Source organism: Haliaeetus leucocephalus, unplaced genomic scaffold, assembly GCF_000737465.1.
Source record: "Haliaeetus leucocephalus isolate CR32 unplaced genomic scaffold, Haliaeetus_leucocephalus-4.0 Scaffold351, whole genome shotgun sequence".
Classification (NCBI taxonomy): Eukaryota; Metazoa; Chordata; class Aves; order Accipitriformes; family Accipitridae; genus Haliaeetus; species Haliaeetus leucocephalus.
The window spans coordinates 8491211-8513339 of record NW_010972787.1 but is presented as its reverse complement, the minus strand read 5'-3'; the positions used below and the strand labels follow the sequence as shown (position 1 = coordinate 8513339).

At 41.1% G+C, this 22129-nt stretch overlaps 1 protein-coding gene across 1 annotated transcript in view; it reads left to right on the top strand.

Moving 5' to 3' along the window:
* DCLK1 (doublecortin-like kinase 1) overlaps nt 1-22129 on the top strand; it is a 245703-nt gene that overhangs the window by 109849 nt on the left and 113725 nt on the right. The window contains exon 4 of the mRNA XM_010572748.1: nt 16902-17001. Within this exon, the coding sequence (XP_010571050.1) occupies nt 16902-17001 (100 nt within the window). The remainder of the gene's footprint in view (nt 1-16901; nt 17002-22129) is intronic.

Here is a 22129-nt window from a genome sequence, read left to right as displayed (position 1 = left end):
AATCCCCAAACCCACCGACAACAAAACCATATGCAAGCACAGCAGAGAGATTCAGGCTATGACATTTCACAGACATACCTAAACTTCGGAGAGATAACCAGCTTGGACAAACCTTCATCTGTTTTTTTTTCTTATAGGTCAAACATTTTCTGGTTCATTATGTTGGCAGTTACAAATTGTATCCCAGGATCTTTAGATCTGTTGATATTGATACATGTGGGATGCGTAGAGAAATGTATGTGGATTTAACTCGGTTTCCTGAATTGTTCTGGATGCAAACCCTGTATCTGGGTGCAGTGCGGAGATCAGCTGTCCTCCCGGGGATCTGGCCCTTTGTTCTGCAGAAAAGCATCAGTGAGTGAAAAGGAAATTCAGAAACACGACAGGGCGTTATCACAGGCGAAATGGCTTTTGGTGCACATTTCCCTTCCCAACACGGTGCCGTTTTCTGTTCCTGTATCTTTCTCTCTCAAACTTACCTGCGCCTAGCAGCCTCCTGAATTGCAAACGCGCTAAATTCTCCTACGTTTCATAGCCTGACTTCTTTCGTGTTTTTTTATCGCATCATTCCCTAAAAGATGTTGGATCTCAGAAGTAAAGGATTTTTAGCTGAAGGCTATGAAGTTTGGGTTCATTATAGGCAGTAGAATCAGAACACAGGTGATACAAGTCAAAAGATTGGGAAGTTGTGTAAGGGACAGCCAAAGTGCCGAATGGTTTCCTGGACTTCTGGGCCTCCAGTTCTACAAGTTTTGGGGCTGCAGTGCCTGAGCACAGATTACTTCATCTTTTTTATTTCATTTGGTTTTTGAGTCAGTTCTTCTTCAGATGTGCGTTAAATTGCTATAATTTCCAAGCGCATCTGGCAAATATTTTTGGTATGACTGTTGCATGTAAGCAATGCTGCACTGCCAGCAGAAATGTGCCTCTGCATCAGGGTGTCAGTTTGATATATCTTGTTGTGTCAAAAAGAATCAAAACACTTCCAAATTCCTTTGGCACTTATTACATCGCCATATGTTTCCTCTAAGCTATGCTACAACTTAAAATAAGTCACCCTAAAGGTGCACAGATGAGGATGAACTTTCTAGTAATTAAGCATGAATGCAACACTCTTCGCTTGTGGAATCTATAAATATGCAGCTGTCGGGTCAGTGATGAATGTGAGAGGGTTGTATGGCAGCCAAAAATTTTCCTTTACATTTTCTTAGGCAACAAGTTTATTTTAATGATACTGGTATTGGCACCAGTATATTCTAATAATTTTAATCTTAAAATTAATAACTCTGGATATCTGTTCTTACTAAAAGTACCTCCTTTCACAGCTCACAGCTGAGATTAAGATTATAGTTTAAAAATTAAAAAAAGCTTTTCTAGCAAAATAGAAGGGATTTTGAAGGAATTGTTTTCTGCATCATCATGCTAGAACTTTCTGATGTGCTTGAGAAAGATCCTCTTCACCTCCCATTGCTACGTTAATTTTTGCTCTGTGTTTTGCTGGCCTGGATTTATTTGCAACTTTAACTGACTGCACCTTTTTGTTTAGCTACCTCTTAGCGGGTTTCGTTTTAATTCTCAAATCTTTGAGTAGTCAGTTGTGAATCTATCACTGCTTGTAAAAGCCTTTTCCCAAGTGTCAATCTGAGTTTTTTGCTTGCTTGCTTTGATGTCAGCTCTAATCTGAATGGTTCACGTCATATTCATGGATTAGTAAACTCTGCTTGTTTTTTACTTGCTAGATTTAGTAATGTCGCAGAACTTGCTGTACTGAAAGACTCACATGCGATAGTCTGCGTTCCAGTAAGAAGCATTTACATGAGAAAGCAGTCTTCATGTTCAGCTTGCTTCAGAAATCTTAACAGTTGTAACCAGCCTGCCTGCGTAGTGGAGACACTGTTCTGACCGAGGTGTCTCTTCCACAGAGCTCGGCTTAAAATTCCAGATTTTTGTGATTATTGCTTGTGTCTGCTCTTTCTTCATCCTGAAGCTTTTGAACTCTTTCACGTTGTAAATTTTTGTAAGTTAGATTCTCTCTGCACATTTCCTACCTTTGCTGCTCTGTCCTAAGGAGGCAAAGCCCAGTGAGAACAGCTTTCCAGTTACGAGACTCACTCCACCAGTCCAGTTACGGATTACACATGTAGACCCTGTTTACGTTGCTTAGTAATTTTTCTGAAGGATGCAGTCTTTGTTAATGGAAATACCTTGAATTTATAGCAGTTACTAGCAAGACAAATTCTCTGAATAATTTCCGAAGAGATGCTTGTGGGGAACCATAGAATTTGAACAGTGGCTTTGCTAGATAAATACTTATATATTAATATTAATGTTTATTTAACATGCTTCTATCCATCTTGTTAACATCTGCTGTAATAATGGAAACTATTGCCAAATAGTTTCAAGAGTGATGGTGATGAGATAGTGTGCATCTGAATGTCTGGTTGGAATGGACTTTAGATTTGTTGTCCATATTTTGCACTTAGAAGAAGTGGAATCTCTCGATTTTCACTTTTCATGAGCATAAAGAGCTGTAATAGTTGAATCATTTGATCTGGTTATTGAAAGGATTACTATTATTGTTCAGCCCAACTGACCCTCTGGAATTTGAAGAAGGTGTTTAGCCGTTCAACATTTTGCATTTTCTGCTATTTTATTGCCCTTATTGTTACATGAAATGCTACATTATCAGCATACTTGTGTTGGTTTTGTACTGGTTCCAGCTGCAGTGTGCAATGACTTGTTGAAACCTTGACATCTGTTTTCCCTTTTCCTCCTTTTTTTTTAGAAGTCAACCATGTCGCTCTTTTTCAGTGTTGCATGCTGAGCCTTAACTTAGCATGTGTATCTAACCAAACGGCATCATACATCTCAGTTACGTTCCAGTCAGTGTACGATGGAGTGCTGTCCCGCATGCTTTTTATTAATGATTATGCCTGAAAGAAATGCAGTTTACAGCTTTATCACCAGAGTCCACCATTATGCAGTAAGCTAACATGAGAACATTGTGTCATGGACAATAAGGTGATGCCTGCATTGTAGCACTGGGATTTTGGAAGTGAAATGCTTTCAAAGAAGGACAAATAAGTCTCCCATCTCTAAATGTGTTTAGGTAGCTATATGTTATTGCACAGTCCATCTGCTACTTGAATCACTGGGTGAAATCTGGTTCTGCTGCAGGCGCAAGGTGTCATAGGTCCAGTTCAGATATTAATAACTCTTACAAATTCCATGTTTCTACCTGCTTCTGCAGTGCACACTCTCTCTCACAAGAAAAAGCCAGAAATATTCCCATTCCCAATATTCATAATGGTGCATAGACTATATCTTTAACCTTTTCGCGTATCAATCAGTGATGTATATAATACAATTTCTGTTATAGAGGGATTTGCAGTATCTAAAGCAAAATTATAAATCAAAGATTTCCATCTGGATTTGGATCCAGACAACTAGTAAATTTTATTCAGACCAGTTCCCAGATAATCATGTCTCCTGCAGTCTCCTGTGTGATCTCCCAGTGTCTCAAAAAGTGATTGCAGCTTGCTGCCACAATTCCCAGCTGGGAAGGTAGAGAGCAGCATCTGGCCAGCCAAGCGGAGCAGGACCCAGCTTTATAGCTTCCTGCTGAGCAGAACTTGGCAAAAATAAGCAGACCTCTAGAAAAATGTGTAGTAGGCTGTGGTGAAAAATGAATCGAGTGCTTCTGCTCTAAGAGTTAATTCAAGGACTCATACTTGCCATATAGCATGTGTTTGATAGATCTTTTAATTGAAAATAGAAATAACAGCCTTGCACACTTTCAGGTAAAATGATGAGAGTGCCTTTGGTTGAAAAATTTTATTGAATTCAAGAATAAATTGCAACCAGAAGGCTTTACTGATCTGCAAGTATTTGGAAAAAGCAGATTTTGAGAAAAATTTATCATGTGCACCTTATTTTTGGGACTTATGAAATCCAAGTTTGCAAGATTTGGGAGGAAATACATTAAAACTACTTCAGACCCACTAATTGCCTTGTGAGGAAATGGTCCAATATAATGCATTTATTAAACACAGTGAGCATGACATGTTTAATTTCATCTAGCACTAGAAGCTTACCCTGAGAAATATTTTTATCTGTACTTTAAAAAGACATTTCCTTCTTAACTCCAAAGCTGTAATTATAATTCCCAGAAATTGGCACCTGACTGCATTTTTCTTCTGAATGAATTCATTTCACGTAGCCAGTCTCTGCCGCCTCGTTTACCTGCTCTAAACAACTAGAAGGATAGGATTAAATCATCAGCTAAAATTTGTCATGAAATATGAACAATGAAAATTTATGATTGCTTGTTCTTGCTTATTTTAGAAACTTTACACACAGACACGAGAATCTAGTCCAGTGCTCTGCTGTTGGTTGCAAACATAACAAAGCTGTGGATTTTCATTTTTTGATATATCTGGCATGGTATTCTAAAAAGTAATATTATCCCAACCAATGAAAAAAAGTAGCATTTTCTCTTGTAACATGATTAATGATCAAAAAGCCACTTGGGTTTTCTATTACATGGCCTTCAAATTGTAAGTTTTTTGTTCATAAGAGGTTTTGTCGTACAAAGGCCTTCTTCAGCCAAAGAGCTCTCAAGTGTTGCTGCTTTTTGAAGAACACACTGACAAGTGCTTAAGATACTTTAAGAGACTGCTCTGAAACCAGCAGCTTTTGTTCAAGCCCAGTTGCAGGAGTACAATGATTTGAATGGCAAATAAGTAAAAGTAAACACCATCTTGACACAGATAAGTGGATGAACAAGCTTCCTTAGGATTCCTCACTCAGCAGATCATGGGCAACGTATTCTGTGCTTAATTTTTCTGTTCCTGAGTATTTAACGGTAGAATTCAGTAATAATCATGAAATAAATAACTCACAGGGGCATGGTACTGCATTTATCTTTTTCAGCAAAAGACAGCTTCTGTAGCTGCGTAAATTGTTTCCCTTGTACATTTACATTGTGAAATACATTACAACAGACGGCCCCAGAGCTGTGTGAGATAGTATCATGTTTTTCACGGTAATAACTTGCAAATGTTTCTGTTTTACTTCCCTAGTCTTTGAAACTATTTTAGTACCTCTGACAAGGCTTTAAAGCACCTAAATTCAAAGAAATTTTATTTTATTTAGCAATCAGAAATTAGAGTAATATTCATTTCCTGGTTCTTAGGGTTATGTGAGCACACTTTTTACTGTTAAAATAGTTGTCACCTGTTTGGACAAAAAATACAGGAGGGCTGCTGGAGTCCGCACTTTGTGTGTCTGACCACTAAACGGTAGTGTTGTATTGCAGCTGAAAAAGGAAAATACATGAATATGGCACAGAAAAAAATTAATCCAGATGTAGTTGAACTCTGCCATCAAAGTTTCAACTGTTTTTCCATTGGCCCATTAATTACATTTTCTGCTGTTAAACCAGGCGTTCTCTCGATGTTTGATTGTTCTGAAAAACCATTCTCTGTTTAACACTAACTTATTTTAAATGTGTGAGGAGTTTTTTCCTCTCTTCCCTTTACAAGCTTTGTTTTGCTGTTTGAGTTGTCCATCACAAGCATGCTGATCTGTTGTGCAATTGCCATGGGATTAACAGGAGGGTATTTTATGGTGACTAGCAGGATTCAGTTTCCTTCGATGCAAAAGATGACTGTAGTTGATGTGGCCAAGCGATTCATTATTTAGGAGAAGTGTTTAGCTGGTGTATGTGTTTGACGTTTATGAGCAAGATTGTCTGGGCTGTGGGGCTGCAAAGTTATCTCACTTTTAGTTGTGGTATAGGAATATGCATTGTGTATTTGCCAGGGAAAAAGAATACTCGGGGATGCACTTGTGACAGATGGACATCCCGCCTCTTAATCCAGCTGGATTTCTGAACCTGAAGGTTCACTTTCCTGTTTCTTTGCCAGAAACATTGCTTAGAAATTGCTGCAGTCCTTGAATTGCTCATAAGTATGCCTTTCTGCTTACTTGCCTGAATAATCTATCCAGAAATTCAGCTTTATCTATTGTATTATTAATAAAAATCAGAAAAGATTTAAATTTATTTCAAATATTAATTTAAATAGAATGATAATACAATTATTTTTGAGATAACACCTGAGTTGTTGGCTTTCCCTCGGTGTGGGAGTAGTTCTGACTTGTACTGCAACGTAGAGATACCTGACCAGCTGCTGCTTCCAATAGGTGTTACTGAGCAGAGCTACTGGGGGAAGAGACCATCCCTCTCTCCTTTCTCAGTATGAATACAAGAGGAATAATAATGCCTGATCCTGCTTTCTGTGTCACCCTGGCGCAGACAGTAGAGGACATACAGCTGCATTTGCCTTGCTTTATGCTCTAGCAGCCTCTTGTCTGCCAAGAAAATGCTATGGGACACCTCTTGGACCAAAACCAATAGGATACAGCTCCGATTCAGAGCTTGGAGCAAACGTCTGTCTTTTTGTTGTCTGCATGGGGGGTTTGGATCAAGCACTATGTGACCTGTTGTTCGCAAGTCATTGCTTGTTTGTTACTGTTTGTGATTTGCTAGACACTTTACAGTAATTTAAGGAGTAGTCAATGCCACAAGGTACTTCCAGTCAAAACATAGGATGTACCTGGCTGGAAATGCAAATTCTTATTTCGTAGGAAATGCCAAACAATAAAAATATTGAAGCCCCAAACCAAGCAGAGCTGAAAACTTACTATTCAGAATTTTTAAACTATTTTTAGTCCTGGGATGTTGCTTTGGACTTGAGCAAGTTATGGGGCCTGGAGCATGAGTATCCATATAAAGAAGTACCAGTGTGATGTTCTTACTCCGGTGCTCTCCATCAGTTCATCTTGTGTAATCTATTTAGATAGCAAAATCTCTGCAGCACACAAACCTTGGATTCTGACTAAATAATGTCATCTGTCAGTAACTTGGGGAAGTGAAGTGCCCAAAAAGGAAGATGAGTCAGTTTGCAGATAACTCAAGACCTTTGCTGAATCCATATTGGCAACCAAATAAACATCAAATGTAACGATAAAATGCATAAAACACAATGAAAAACTATTGCTTGCTATGTAAGCTGTACAGATCCAGGCTTCCCTGATCTAAGTTGTGTATGATAGTTGCTCTCAAAACAGATATAGCAGACATAAAAGAGGCTCTGAAGAAACTCCACTGAGAGTTCTGTTTTTCTGTAGATAGCGTGAACCTGCAATGCACTCCAGTTTTGCAAGGGCAAAAGCTCATGCTTCGTTGGTCTTTGACCGTTAGAGGGTTGGTTGAAGCTAGTAAAGGTGTTTGTTCACCTCACATCTGATAACTGCAAGATCTGAAATACTCCTTTGAAATGCCTGCTCTTCGTTGCTTTTGATGGACTGGAACACTACAAGGCAGGAGCCAGGTAGTTAAAGTAAAAGAGGTATATTGAATTAAGGTTTCAGTAATAGTAGCAAAGTATTTGAGATCTCTTTTGTGTAGGGAGTTAATGGGCAATGTAGTATCCTAAATTTAGGATGGAAAGAAAAAGAGGAACACACTGAGATTGTGGACTTGGGAAGCCGCTAGAGTTTTACAGCTTATATTGTAGGCTCTGAAGTTGGAAATACAGAGGGTGTAGCATTTCCTAATGACTGTAATCGAGGATGTAATACAGAATAAGACAAAGGAGCCAAAGACTGGCTACTGCAGAAATAAAAAAGTGGTTTGAAACTGCAAAGAAATGCATTGATTGCAGTCTTTGCAAGCAGGAGGATAACTAAATATGGTACCATGAAAACTAGAAGGGAGATTTCCACAGAAATTATGTGACTCTGATAAATTGGAATTAAATTGAGAATGAGGAAAAAGCATTTCAGAAAAGGGCTGCTGCTGAATTTGCAAGTACTGTCCTTAGTGGATTGATGGGGAGATTGTAAAGAGCCACAACTTAATGCCCGTGGTTCTCTTCAGAGGGTGCTGAAGAGGAGGATGTGGGAGGAGAATTACGTTGTGTTGCCAGAACTTTGCAGCCAGGGTGTAGAGTGAATGGAAAGAGCTTGCTCAGAATATTCGTATATAGGGAAGAAAATGGAATCTGGTAGAGGAGGAAATGAGAGATATATTGTTGTGGTGTGTGATGTAAAGACCCAGGTTTAGAAGAGGGAGCTGAAGTGAGAGGGCAACAGTAGTGTTTTAAGTTAGAGTTGGCTGCAAGAACAGGCGTCAGCACTGGAGACTTTTGGAAGTAAGAGGTGCAGAGGGAAGAGAAATTTTAGTATGCTGTAGGGTTTGAATAGTGGAGTGAGGGGACAAAAGGAGGAGGAAGCTGGTAAGAAAACTGGAGGGCAGCAAGTTTGCATTTGATGCAGGAGATGCAAAAGTAGGTGAAGGGAGGAGGTGCCCACTCTAGGCTTGATGCTGCTGTCTCTACATTTTTCCTCTGTCCCATGTGAATGTTTGTTATCTTGCTCCACACTAGCTAGTCAGCACAACTGTGCATTGGTGCAGCTGCCAAAGTAAGGTAACATTCATTGAGGAGTCATTTTTGGGTGCGGATAAGAGCCATGTTCTCACTGCTCTTATCCTGTCTGCCGTGAAGCAGTTTTTAACAGGAGGAGTTTGAACTGGCTGTGCTAGTGGTTCCCACAGAGAAACCTTTCATGAAACTGAATGTTAGTGCTTCTCAGCATTGCATTCATGCAGAAGCCCATGGGTTCCCGGTTGGGAAATATCCCCTGCTCTCCTCACATTCTGTAACAAAGCAGCTTGTTTACTACATTAGTTTTAATCTAACAAATAAGTTGTTCAGGTCTCACCTAATGTTTCAGGCCAAGGTATAGTAGTTTCAGTGTATTAGAACTGCCAAGTTTCTATTATCTTTATCTGAACTTTAGAGGATTGATTTGAAAGTTTTAAAAAAGATTTGTCACAAATTAAACATGTTCCTTGAGAAGAAGGTGATGGCAGAATTGCAAAACCTGGGATCTTAATCAAGATTGATTTTCTTTTAAGCATGTCATCATTTAGTGCAACACAGGAAAACAAAACAGAGAATATTAAGATTAGTGTATAAAGCATAGTGTGGAAGGGTTTTCTTGTCCTTATGAAAAGCCCTTACTGACCAAGACAGAAATACGTGTTTTAACTGAGGAAAACAGATGCTTCATTCCTAGTGATTTATTTGCCAAGTCTTAGCTGGGTAAAGATCATAGAGGCCGAGCTGTGTATAGCACAGAATGGATGTTGGGGAATACACAAATTGTAGAAGTAGACTGATACTACATCTTCAACAGTTAAAAAAATAGAACAACCTCTGTATTGGTGACAGAGGGAGCAAAATGAAGAATGGTCAGTCCCGATCCAGTGCTGATCACCAGGCAGCTGAGGCAGAATGGGTGCGTGGGGCAAAGCACGACTCCCCTCGGCCCGAGGGTGCTGGCTCGCTGTCCATCCGCTCCTGTGAGGCAGCAGGAGAGCAAGCTATTCCTGCTGAGGTCGAGTACAAAAATTCGTGTGTTTCTAACTGTGATGGTGTCCTGTGTTCATCTAATTTGGGGAGACACACAGACTGTTTCAGAGGCATTAGTCTGCAACGTGGCCTGACAAGGCAGTTGGTAAAGACTAGCTTCAGCCGGTGTGAACCCCTACGGTAACATCTCCTCATTTACAGAAAGCCCTATGGTAACGTCTCCTCTTCATTTACAGAGGGCACTCTTGTAATGAAAATCTCATGATAAAATGCTGCTCTTCACTGAAAAGCTCTCATAGCTTGATGATGCAGTTGTCACCATGGAGATTTCACTCCAACAGGAAAGAATGAATTCGGTGCCGTTCAACTTCAGAAATGTGTAGCAGACACCTCCCAGTGCCTTCGGCTAAGCCACAACCTGAGCAGAGAACTTGGATCAGAAACTGAGAGAGGAAATACATATATGCTCATGATAAATTACATTTTCTGTAGATGACCGGATCTCAAGGAGTGGCATGTGTGTAATGACAGATAAATGTGAAAGGGCATGAATAAAAGCCTCAGAGCCAGAGCCAACAGGAAGGGAAATAGACTTGCTTTAAACTTGAAGGAAATATTCAAATGTGATGCTCTGTGAATTCCTGTTGAGGTCTAATTCCTTTCCCTCAGAAAGGATATTTCTTGCTATTATCCCATAGTCCACACAGAATGGGGCCAGCTGAGGTTCCTCAAAAAAAAAAAAAAAAAAAAAAAAATTAAAAGAAGGCTTGATATCAAATTTGTTTAGAAACAATGAGTATTTTTCTTTCCCCTTCCTGAAAACCTTATTGATATGTTTGGATTTCTTGTTTCATAGCAATGATCTAAAGAGCAATTACACCACTATGAAATGATTAATTTCTGATTTTCCAGAAGCCATGAAATCCTTCCGAATGAGTAACAGTTGGTTGTTTTACTGGTCTTTCTGCTAAGGGAAGCTCTACACAGTAAGGAATGTATTACAAAACTGAGCAAAACATTGGGAAAGCTAGTACGGGAAGCACCCTACACTGGCTGGGAGATAAATGTAGTAACATAGAAGGTCTCTTCCGTTCCTGTAATTCTGCTAAGATTATGAAGTTAAACAAGACTATGTTAATACTTATACAAACAACTTGTGTAGGACTTGGGGACACTAGTGGATGAAAAGCTGGACACGCGCTGGCAACCGTACCCTGGGTTCTGGGGACACCTTACGGTGGCCTTTCAATAGTTAAAGAGGGCTTATAAGAAGGATGGGGACAAGCATTGTAGTAGGGTCTGTTGCGATAGGACAAGTTGTAATGGTTTTAAACCCAAAGAGGGGAGATTTAGACTAGATAGAAGGAAGAAATTATTTACATTGAGAGTGGTGAAACCCTGGCACAGGTTGCCCAGAGAGGTGGTAGATGCCCCATCCCTGGAAGGTCAGGTTGGATGGGACTCTGACCAACCTGATCTAGTTGAAGATGTCCCTGCTCATTGCAGGGGGGTTGGACTAGGAGACCTTTGAAGGTCCCTTCCAACCCAAATTGTTCTATGTTTCTCTGATTTATAAGCTCTCAGGAAAATCCATAGCTCTCATGAGACTTCTTACTGACTGCCAGTGGTAGATGGCAGTGAAATCAGTTCAGGATCTAATCCGAGATGTTCCTCCATGAAACAATAGAAAAAGAGAGGTGAAATGGGTAAAATAAATACTGCAGGGCTGCTGGTTAGTGGAAAATACAGTTTGGTTAAGGAGGAAAATAGAGGGAAAACATCAATAAAGATCAATTTATATCTTAAAACAAGGAGGGGCTTTGTTTTCTTGGAAAAATCAGTCAGAGGAAAAAAAAAAAGAAGAATAGTAGAACAAAGGTATAGTGAGCTCCTCTGGCATATGAAGAGCTAAGGAGACCTGCCTAGGAATTAAACATTAAGGCTGAGTGAACCAAAAGTAGCAAGAAAATGAAAAACAGTTCCATAATAAAACTCATGAAACTTGACATAAAATTAATGAGTCAGAGTCCTACAATCATGAGTCATTTAAACACTGGGGTTCTTCCAAGGATAAAGTTTTGTTTTTTTTAATGTCTTTTTCACCGTCAGGGAAAAGACAATCAAACTCAACATGAGATTGTTTCAGGTTCAAAAAGGCTACTTTAAAACAGCTTTAAAACTTCCCAGCTGACTGGCTATGGGATGAAGTCTGGACGGCACTTGCCGCTGGCCACTGTCTCCCTGCCTCTGCCCCCTCCCTGGGGCTGCTCTCCCCCCCCAGCCCCCATTACGCCGCTGTCACCCTCAGCATGTGCTCCTGCCTTGCAGCCCGCATCTCCTCCTGCCTTTACGCTTCATGTCTCCCTTCCGCCATCCTTCATGTCTCTTTTTCTTTTCAGAAAGCCCCTATACCCACTTATCGTTTGAGTTCTCCGTATATCCTTCTGCACCTTTTTTGTTTCACTACCTCATTTATTTGTCCTCACTTTTCTTTCCAGCTCTCCAACAGCTATGGTGCCTGAAGGCACCCCAGCTTGAGGTTTTCTCATTGCTCATCCAAAATAGCTTTCAGCTTTGAGTCTAATTAAGTTGTTGTTATTAAAAGAAGACAAGCACACAGAACATCCCCCTCCTCCTTTTCCATCCAAGAACCCGGCATTATGAAATTTGTAACAAAAACGTGAGCGTTGGTAGTCCTGGTGGTGGTGGTGTACTGTGCTGGTGCTGTGAGCTATTCCTGAATGCAGGTGAAAATTTGAGTTCCTGATTATTTTTTATTTAAAAATTTCAGAGTTCGTATTAACTTGATACATGGTCAACTTTAAAACAATAGGAAGGTATTTGGTGTGACTGACACACGCAAAGAATTTTGTTCTGGGGTTTTTTGGCCATGTGTTTGTTTTAAAACGTGAATTTGGAAAGGTCCCCGATCCCGCTATGGCTAGAATACAGCAGTTATAAAGTTGATTTCATCTGTAACTTTCATTTCGTGGTTTTAGAGAAAGGATTGATTCAATCCCTCTTCCCATCCCTCCCTCCTTCCTCCCCCTGCTTTTCCCTCTCTTTTCCCTCCCTCTGCACCTCCTCCACACCCACACCACTGCCGACTGCTCTTTCTCACTTGCAGTGTGAGAATAAAACCAGGTAATGGCTCTACAAGCTGCGATTCTTACTCTTGGGTCATCTGTGCTCCAAACCGTAAAGCATAATTTCTCGCATCTTTTGTAGATACAAGAAAGAGGGTCTCCATAAAAATGTTACCTACTTCAAAGAGGTGAATATTAAGAGCTTACACGTTTCAGGACAGTCAAGGGAAAACAGTTAGGAGATTTCTCATTGGTTCCAGGCACTTGCCTGTTTGAAAAAAAGGAAAGAAAAGCGAAGGTGACTTTTAAGGTGCCTGTAGTGTCCGTGCTCTGGTGCAAAGCCAGTGCTGAGGCTGGGCTGGAAGCCGGGTTTGCTGCTCTGCTCCCTCTTCTCCTCCTGGGGCAGTTCAGCCCATCGGCTTTGTGCTCCTGGCCCGCATGGGTACCCGCGTCCCTTCTGCGCTTCCAGCCAAAGCACCAACTGCTGGGGTACGAAATAATTTGGGGTTCTGCCTGGGCAGACCCCTGTGTTTCATACTGGAAGGGCGTGCGGGATTGTTAAGTTGTTTGCTAGGACAAGGATTTGTGGGGCATCCAGGCTTCAGCCTGGACAACTTGCTCACGTGAGTTTAGGCATGATAAATTCTTCTGCCTTTCCTCTGTTTTGCATCAGGTATGTACGGTTCAGCTGGTCTTTTTTATGTGAGTTGCGTATGGCCCAAAGCCTGTGCTAGCGATCTATTTTCTTTGGTCCTGCTTGTCGCCTTGCTCGCCACCGATGCAAAGAACTATAATGCCTGAGACTCCCTGCCCCCTGGTAATGTCACTGTTGGTTATTCATTCCCCTGCAGAGCGTAAGAGAGACACCATTACCTATAAATATCAGCTCTTTGCCAGAAAGTTTTTTGTTTACAAGTGTCGCAGTGTATTTAGTACCAGGTGTGCGGTAGAAAACTTCTGTTTTTTTCAGTTTCTTCCTACGTAAGGTATATGTTTGAATGCTGCTGCAGACTTTGTTTTCCCCACGGTAAGAAACGTCCTGGTGGAATATGGAAGGTAAAAACGTACGTGTGAAAAAGAAGGTGGATTCTGTGACTTGAAAACAACAAAAATGATCAGGGAGGCTTCTGTAATTAACTGTTTTAAAAACGGAATAATTTTAAAGCTGATCACGTGTAACAGAGCACGCTGGCCTCTTAAGCACTGGCACAGTCCAGTACGGGTGGTACAAATCCTTGATCTTCTAAACCATAACTTGTGAGGAGCTGTGTTCTCCAGAAGTGAAAATGGATAATAAAAAGCAGGTCCTGTTGCTTAGCTGATGACTGAGTGTGAATAGAAAGTGCTTGCAGATTTCTCTCAGAAAAAGCCTGGAAGGGGCTGCTGTATGTTTGTGAGATGCCTCCTGGAGCGGCCCTTCGGTGTGAGCTCCGAGGAGCATGAGCTGGGAGCGGAGCGGGCTGGGGATGCTGGGGCAGAAAGGATGGAAAATGCAGGCAGTGAAGGACATCTCAAGGCTTCCAATAAATAACATAAAAAGATACTGGAAGCCTGAAGGGAAGTGACTGCAGAGGGGGATGGGTTTGGAGGGAACTTATGCTCTTGCTGTGAGCTTTCTAGGAGCTAGAATTATAATTCCCAAATTAATAAAATCTCAGGAGGCGAGAAGAACTGTAAGAAGGGTATGTATGTAGTTTTACATACAGAGTAGGAAACTGAGAGCACTGAGAAAAGAGGCACGCATAAGAACACTTTAAATTTGAAGTGTAAAGTTTAATAAAAACCAAGGATATCTAAGTATAAATTATTTTTCTTTTGTACTAATCCTATTTTCTTCCTTATTTGCATACAAATTGCACTGATTGAACCTGTGATTCTTTAATTATTGGCATAGTTAAGCCTGGTGAGGTGGTGCTACTTCCATTTTAGTGTCTTGTTTAGGCTTGAATGAAACTCTCTTAATTGGGCAGAGCCAAGCATTTTTGAGTTTTATTAAATCCATGCAATTTTTTCATTTTTCAAATATTAATTTAATTTTCATTCATGCTTATTGTCAGAATAGCTCAACTTTGTGCCTAGGGTTGCTTATTATTTGTTCATTTCTAATACTCTGCATAGTATAAACACAAATGTAAAGGTTATCACTCCGCAGCAATGTGTGAAACTTGGGATGCAAACAGGAAATCACAGGATTTTTAATGTCATTCTGCAAATTAGTAGTTTTGTACATGCTGTGGGAGAGGTGGCAATTTCAGAGGAACTTGACTGAAGGGAAGAGATGTTTGAAGCTTGGTGGGAGTATGGGGTGGGAAGATAGGCAGGATATGTCTTGTGGACAAAAAAAAGAGATGGGAAGTAAATGAGTTTATATAAAGGTTGCTGAGGCTGATACACTAATAGAACATAAACTGAGTAGGAACATGGTAAAAAGCTCCATCAAATATTTACATTTTCAATATTGGTGTTCAGGTACTGTGTGGTGTTAAGATGACAGTGGTGATAGAAATGGTGTTCAGGGTCTACCTGAATTTTAAATTATGTGCATTGCTTAAGGAAAGGATGATTTGGGGAGTACCTTTGTCTCTTTTGGGGTATTTATTTAATTTAGTTGTTCTTCTCTCAATTTCCTATTTTTTCATTTGCTACAGCTCTACCTTTAAAACAGTTTTAATGACAAATCTTAGTCTGCAAGCAAGTCATGACATGTACCACTATTTTTCTTCCTTAAGATTTTTCTAGCATAGAGGCTCGTAGCTGTTGTAGATGCCAAAGCCTTCAGGCACATTTCCGGGAAGCATGATATGAATTTTATAACCCTAGACACCAGTCACTGCAGGTTGGGGGTGGTGGTGCCTGTTTTTATGCCAAAGTCTGGCAAAATCTCATTAGCTAATTCTTTCACTTGTGTTTTTGTAAGCTTTAAATGCTGACTCCCCCCCCTGCCCGCCGCTTTTTATGAGGTGGGTGGTCTGGTTCAGTGGGACTGTTCTCAACTGTTTTGCCAATTTTTAGAGATTCTTTATGTGTTACTTTCCTGTCTGTAGACTTGAAACTCCGTTTGTGAAATTATCCTGTTCAAACACTAGTGCACTATTTAATTAAAAGACATTACATAAAAAAAAAAAAACCCAAACATAGCCTTTTAAAATCTTCTTCTAAATGTGAAGCAGAAATAGTGTTTACCAACTGTCTTTGTTTTTTTAAAGGTAGACAGATATATAATTTGGTTTTAAAATTTGTTAAATCTGGATCAGTAAGTCTAAAGTCAGGTTTCGGGGAAGTTACTGGGTTTTTTTTAAGAATATTAGTAAAAGTAGTCATATGAATGGAAGTGTTAAACTGTTAAGTACTGCCTTGTGAACTAAAAGCTGTTGTAAGGAAATCATAGAATCACAGAATGGTTTGGGTTGGAAGGGACCTTTAAGGTCATCTAGTCCAACCCCCTGCAACGAGCAGGGACATCTTCAACTAGATCAGGTTGCTCAGAGCCCTGTCCAACCTGACCTTGAACGTTTCCAGGGATGGGGCATCGACCACCTCTCTGGGCAACCTGTTCAGTGTTTCACCACCCTCATTGTAAAAAGTTTCTTCCTTCTATCAGTCTGAATCTCCCCTCTTTTAGTTTAAAACCATTATCCCTTGTCCTATCACAACAAGCCTTACTAAAAAGTCTGTCCCCATCTTTCTTCTAAGCCCCTTTAACTATTGAAAGGCTGCAGTTAGGTCTCCCTGGAAATCTCATGTATGGACATAGAACTACACCAATGTAATCCTGACTATTCATAGTTGGGAGTAGAAAGGGATTATCCTTTTATTCTGTACTGGAAGAATCATTCCCAGCTCACCCGATGGTTCAGCTTGGTGCCTCGAAGAGACTTCACGTTGACTCTGCTGGTGAAGAAGAAGAGGGTGTGATGGAGGCTCTGTTCACCCATAGGAGTTTCATTCCTTGTCAGGGAGATTTTGCTGAAATAAATACATTTCATTCTGCATACAAAGCTGTAACCTTTTTTCCTTGCAGTCAAAGGATAGAGATGTGGGCTCAAAAGCAAATTAATTATCCACTAACTACTGAATCGTACCTTGTGCGTAAACAAAAGGCATTTACCTCATACCCCATTGATGCATCATGTAATAAATGTGACAGTTATGGCTTTTTGTCTTATCTCTCTTCCTGCAGTGTCCATAAAAGTGTTTCTCACTTGTAACAGATGGTCAGAGCACAGCTTTGAAATTTATCTGGAGATGAAGCCCCGTTGATTCCATTAAAAGTAAAGAGTTTTCGTGCAGATGGAGACAAGGAAGGATTTATTCTTCTTACAATTCTGATTATGAGGTATTTCATACAATGCCTTCCTTTCCTTTTTGCCTGCAGGTGATGTGCCTTCAGGATTTCTTTGGTGATGATGACATTTTTATTGCATGTGGACCGGAAAAGTTCCGTTACCAGGATGATTTCTTGCTGGATGAAAGTGGTAAGAAGATGTATTTTTAAAATGTTTACAACCAGAGTAGAGGGCAGATTTCCATATCATGCTAATTAAGCCAAAACTGTATCACCTAAATTGATTTAAAAAAGAGGATAAATATTTTTATTCTTTAAATTCTGAATACTGAAAATAAGAGGTAACCGAAAGCAAGAATAAAGCTGCCAAGGGAAGCATATCTGCCTATGCAGCATAAAACTTTACTTCAGCCTGAATTTCATATACCATAGGAAATAGTCATGTGTTGGGTGGAACTCCTTTTTTGCAAGGTCTTTCTTAGCATTTTGTCTTTATTTTCTGTTTTAATTTATTCTGCTTCTTTATCACAATCTTTCAACCTCACAATTCGTACGATTGAGAATTAGATAATACTTCAGAGATAGTATGATAAAGGAAGCTAGTTACAATTTTGTATGGAAGATAAATATAATCAGCAAATGCAGACAAAGTCATCTGAGAAAATTCAGGGAGTTCTCTCTTTTCTCAGAGACTGACTAATACAATAATGTAATCAATGTACGTAATCCTCTCTGGAAAATACATGTTTGATTTGCAAATTTCTTTGTTCTTACAGAGAATATTCCTGACTTAGGAACCACAGTCATAAGAAAAAAACCCTATGAGCTTTGTGTGTTTAAAAAAAAAAAAAAAGAGCTACCACTTAGATAGCATTTATTTTTGTGTAGAGCAAGACCCAGCAAAGGTGATATTGGCCCTGTACTCTCTCTCAGTCGAGGGTATGTTTGCAATCCATTAGTATCAACTTCTCTCATCTTTTTTCAAAATATCACAGGTCTCAAAGAACAGCTGACTGAAAAATCAGTCAGAAAAGAATTTGCTACAGTAGTAATCATAGTCATCACATGCATGCTTGTTTAACTTCACCACTTCGTCACTGGTTTTGATGCAAATATCCATTCAAAATGGAAGATGGTGCAATTGTATTTTCCTGACTAACTTGTGAAACTGGAAGGATTCTTGGTTTACCTGGATCCAGACAAATGCTCCATTAGCTTGTGTAGGGGCAGAAGAAGTCAGTTTGCACAGACCTTACGTTGTGAGCTGAAGGGTGAGCACATGTTCCGCCTTCCTCCAGAGCACCTTATAATATGGAAATAAAAATCAAACAGTGCACCAGATTTGCTCTTTGCAGTAACGAAATTGCTGTAGTTGCCTCTCAGGTAAAATGCACTAACCGTGGAAAAGGAACTTTAGCCACCTTTAGGACAGGAATTTGGAAGGTAAGGGGGACATATTTGGGCAGTGGGGGAGTTTCCCAGGTGGCAATGTGGCCAGCATGGGCTGTCCTTGCCTTTAATGAGAGCAGAGCCAGGTACCTGACTGCGTAGTCTGGATTTACTTGTCTCTCTTATCTGAGAGGTGACACTGGCGGCTGCCCGGCGTCTCCTCACAGTGAATCCTGCAGCAGTTTTCCCAGCGCTGACTCAGGGAGAAGTGCTGACAACAGATTTTTCTAAATCCCAGTTTGAAGTACATAGCTCTTTTTTGGAGGTCTTGTGTCAAAGTACAGACATAGCCTGCCTCTGTCTAGTCTTTATTTGTCTGACATATCATCATCTCTTTGAGTAAGCACTATCTTTCTCTGGAACATTGGTGCTTAAAGCCGTATTATGCTGAGCTGAAAAAAAAAAAAGCTTAACAGGCTTTTATAGGCTGAAAATACAACTTGTATTTGTAATTTGTTGTGGTGGTTGCTCTTCTACTAGGTAAAGATTCAGTGAACGTTGACTGTTTTGACTACAGGAGTGAAGAAAGAGCAGAAAATCAGACTCCAGACTATATCTCTAATTCCTTTGCAAAGTGTACATCAACTTTGCTCTCTATTTTGGGGGAAGTTTGGTATCAGAAAACTTCTTTAGGTTGCTTGCCATTAAGAGCTGATGTACCAACTGAGAGGGATCTAGTCGGACTTCTCTGAGGTAGGAGCAAGATTTGGATTGAGAATTAAAAAACAACTGAGCTTCTAGCTTGTTTTGCTTGGCAAATGACGTTTGTGTGATCACACTATGTGTCTGTGTGTTCCTCTTAGTTAATCTAAGAACATTAAAAATATTAGTAAGTGCTGTCCAACTCTGTAAAGCTTGGAAAGCCTGTCTCTGCTTCCCTGAAAAGGAGCTTGAAGCAACACTGTGCTAGTCTCTGTCACTACATCCCAAATGTTTCCCAGTTTCAGCCAGATGATGAGAATAACAGTTAAGGTGTTGCAGGTTAAGGAGTAAAGAAAAGCAAAATTTGAAGATGGGTGAGAAGAGTAGAGAGAATAAATACTTAAACAATCAGGGCTCTGGGCTTTTGGGAATTACTTGTCAGGGAGGAAGAATCCCCTTGCTCTGTGGTCTGGGTTTAGAGCTCCTGATACTAGAAGCGAGCGAGAGGCAAAGTTTAGAATCATAGAATCATTTAGGTTGGAACAGACCTTCAAGATCATCGAGTCCAACCATCAACCATGCCCACTAAACCATGTTCTGAAATGCCTTGTCTACGCGCTTTTTTAACACCTCCAGGGATGGTGACTCAACCACTTCCCTGTGCAGCCTATTCCAATGCCTGAAAACCCTTTCAGTAAAGAAATTTTTCCTAATATCCAACCTAAACCTCCCCTGGCACAACTTGAGGCCATTTCCTCTCGTCCTATCACTTGTTACTTGGGAAAAGAGACTGACCCCCACCTCACTACACCCTCCTTTCAGGTGGTTGTAGAAAGCGATAACGTCTCCCCTCAGCCTCCTTTTCTCCAGACTAAACAACCCCAGTTCCCTCAGCCGCCCCTCATAAGACTTGTGCTCTAGACCCTTCACCAGCTTGGTTGCCCTTCTCTGGACACACTCCAGCACCTCCATGTCTTTCCTGCAGTGAGGGCCCCAAAACTGAACACAGGACTCGAGGTGCGGCCTCACCAGTGCCCAGTACCGGGGGACGATCACCGCCCTGCTCCTGCTGGCCACACTATTTCTGATACAGGCCAGGATGCCATTGGCCTTCTTGGCCACCTGGGCACACCGCTGGCTCATATCCAGCCGGCTGTCGACCAGCACCCCCAGGTCCTTTTCCACCGTGCAGCTTTCCAGCCGCTCTTCCCCAAGCCTGTAGCGCTGCGTGGGGTTGTTGTGACCCAAGTGCAGGACCCGTCACTTGGCCCTGTTGAACCTCATAGAATTGGCCTCGGCCCATCCATCCAGCCTGTCCAGATCCCTCTGTAGAGCCTTCCTGCCCTCCAGCAGAGCAACACTCCCACCCAACTTGGTGTTGTCTGCAAACTTGCTGAGGGTGCACTCGATCCCCTCGTCCGGATTGTTGATAAAGATATTAAACAGAACTGGCCCCAACACCGAGCCCTGGGGAACACCACTTGTGACTTGCCTCCAACTGGATTTCACCCCATTCACCACAACTCTCTGGGTTCATCCAGCCAGCCAGTTTTTCACCCAGCGAAGAGTACACTTGTCTGAGCCATGAGCTGCCAGCTTTTCAAGGAATATGCCATGAGAGACAGTGTCAAAGGCCCTACTGAAGTTGAGGTAGATAACATCCACAGCCTTTTCCTCATCCACTAGGCGGGTCACCTGGTCATAGAAGGAGATCAGGTTGGTCCAGCAGGACCTGCCTTTCATGAACCCATGCTGGCTGGGCCTGATCCCCTGGTTGTCCTGCACATGCCATGTGAGCGCACTCCGGATGAACCGCTCCACAATCTTCCCCAGTACCGATGTCAGGCTGACAGGCCCATAGTTCCCCGGATCCTCCCTCTGACCCTTCTTGTAAATGGGCGTTACATTGGCAAGCTTCCAGTCCTCTGGGAGCTCCCCAGTTGACCAGGATTGCTGATAAATGATGGAGAGTGGCTTGGCAAGCACCTCCGCCAGCTCCCTCAGTACTCTTGGATGGATCCCATCTGGTCCCATAGATTTGTGAGTGTCCAGATGGTGTAGTAGCTCACTAACTATTTCCTCCTAAATTATGGGGGGTATATTCTGCTCTTCGTTTCTGGGATTGGAAAAGCAATCACCTGTACTGGAATTCGTTTTAGCGAACACTAGGTATTGGGAGAGTAGGTACCTGCAACTGAGCCAGTGCCAGTAGGTTTCTTTCCCAGTAAATAAAACTTAGACCCATTGACAAGGTAGATGGTAGATGTTTGATTGACTCAGTTGAAGGTGGATGTTTAGAACACTTCATGTGAATTACGCTCTGGATATGTCTGGTTTGCTTTTGTAAAGGGATCTATATGCCTGATTTAGCTGTTCTTATCTACATTTCTCTAAAGTTGCTGAAAGAACTTTTAGGATGAAATTAATTCCACCCCATCAGAAAGGAGAAGTCTAAAGACTCATCAGTCTGCACTATTTCTAGTTGTCTTTATCCTCCTCCCATGGCTTGCTCCTAGCACAGGATAACACCTTCTAAAAGCCACAGAATCAGAAATTTAGAAAAAACAGTCTAGAAGTCAGTGAATCAATCTCCCTATCTAAGTGTGGGATTAACATTCCCCATTTCATTTCTGACATACTTGTCTAACATGCTCCTTTAACACCTCTGATGAGGAGGAATCTGTAACCTGCTGAAACGTTCTGTGCCAGTGGTGAACTCTCCTCACTGTTTTTCAGCTATCTTACCCCAGATTCCCTTGCGCTATAAAGGAAGCCCATTACTACTTTTCTTATCTACTGTGAACATGGGAAACAGATGATTCCTTTTTTTTGAAAAAAACTGTGGACTGCCATGAGCCTCATCAATTTTCTCTTCTTTAGGCTGAACAATTAGTTCAGCCTTTCTTTGTTTTGACTTCAGGCTCAAACCTGTCCTTGAGGGAGGGAGTGTGTTCCTTCTTTGTATCATCTCCCTTCTCTGTTTTATGTCTTTCAGGAAGAGGCATTGCATATCCCCTTGGCAATCAGTTAAGAAAAGTCAGTTAATTAGGAATCCATCAAAGAGGAAAACAAGCAGTCGGCACTATACGTTGCAGTTTCTTCTCTCTTCCTTGATGTACAGATGGTTTTCATATTAAACACAGTTTATTGCATGAAATACAGAATCAATAGGCACCACCCCCTTCATAATTCCTAGCAGTCATCTCCGTATCTGACCTAAGTGATAG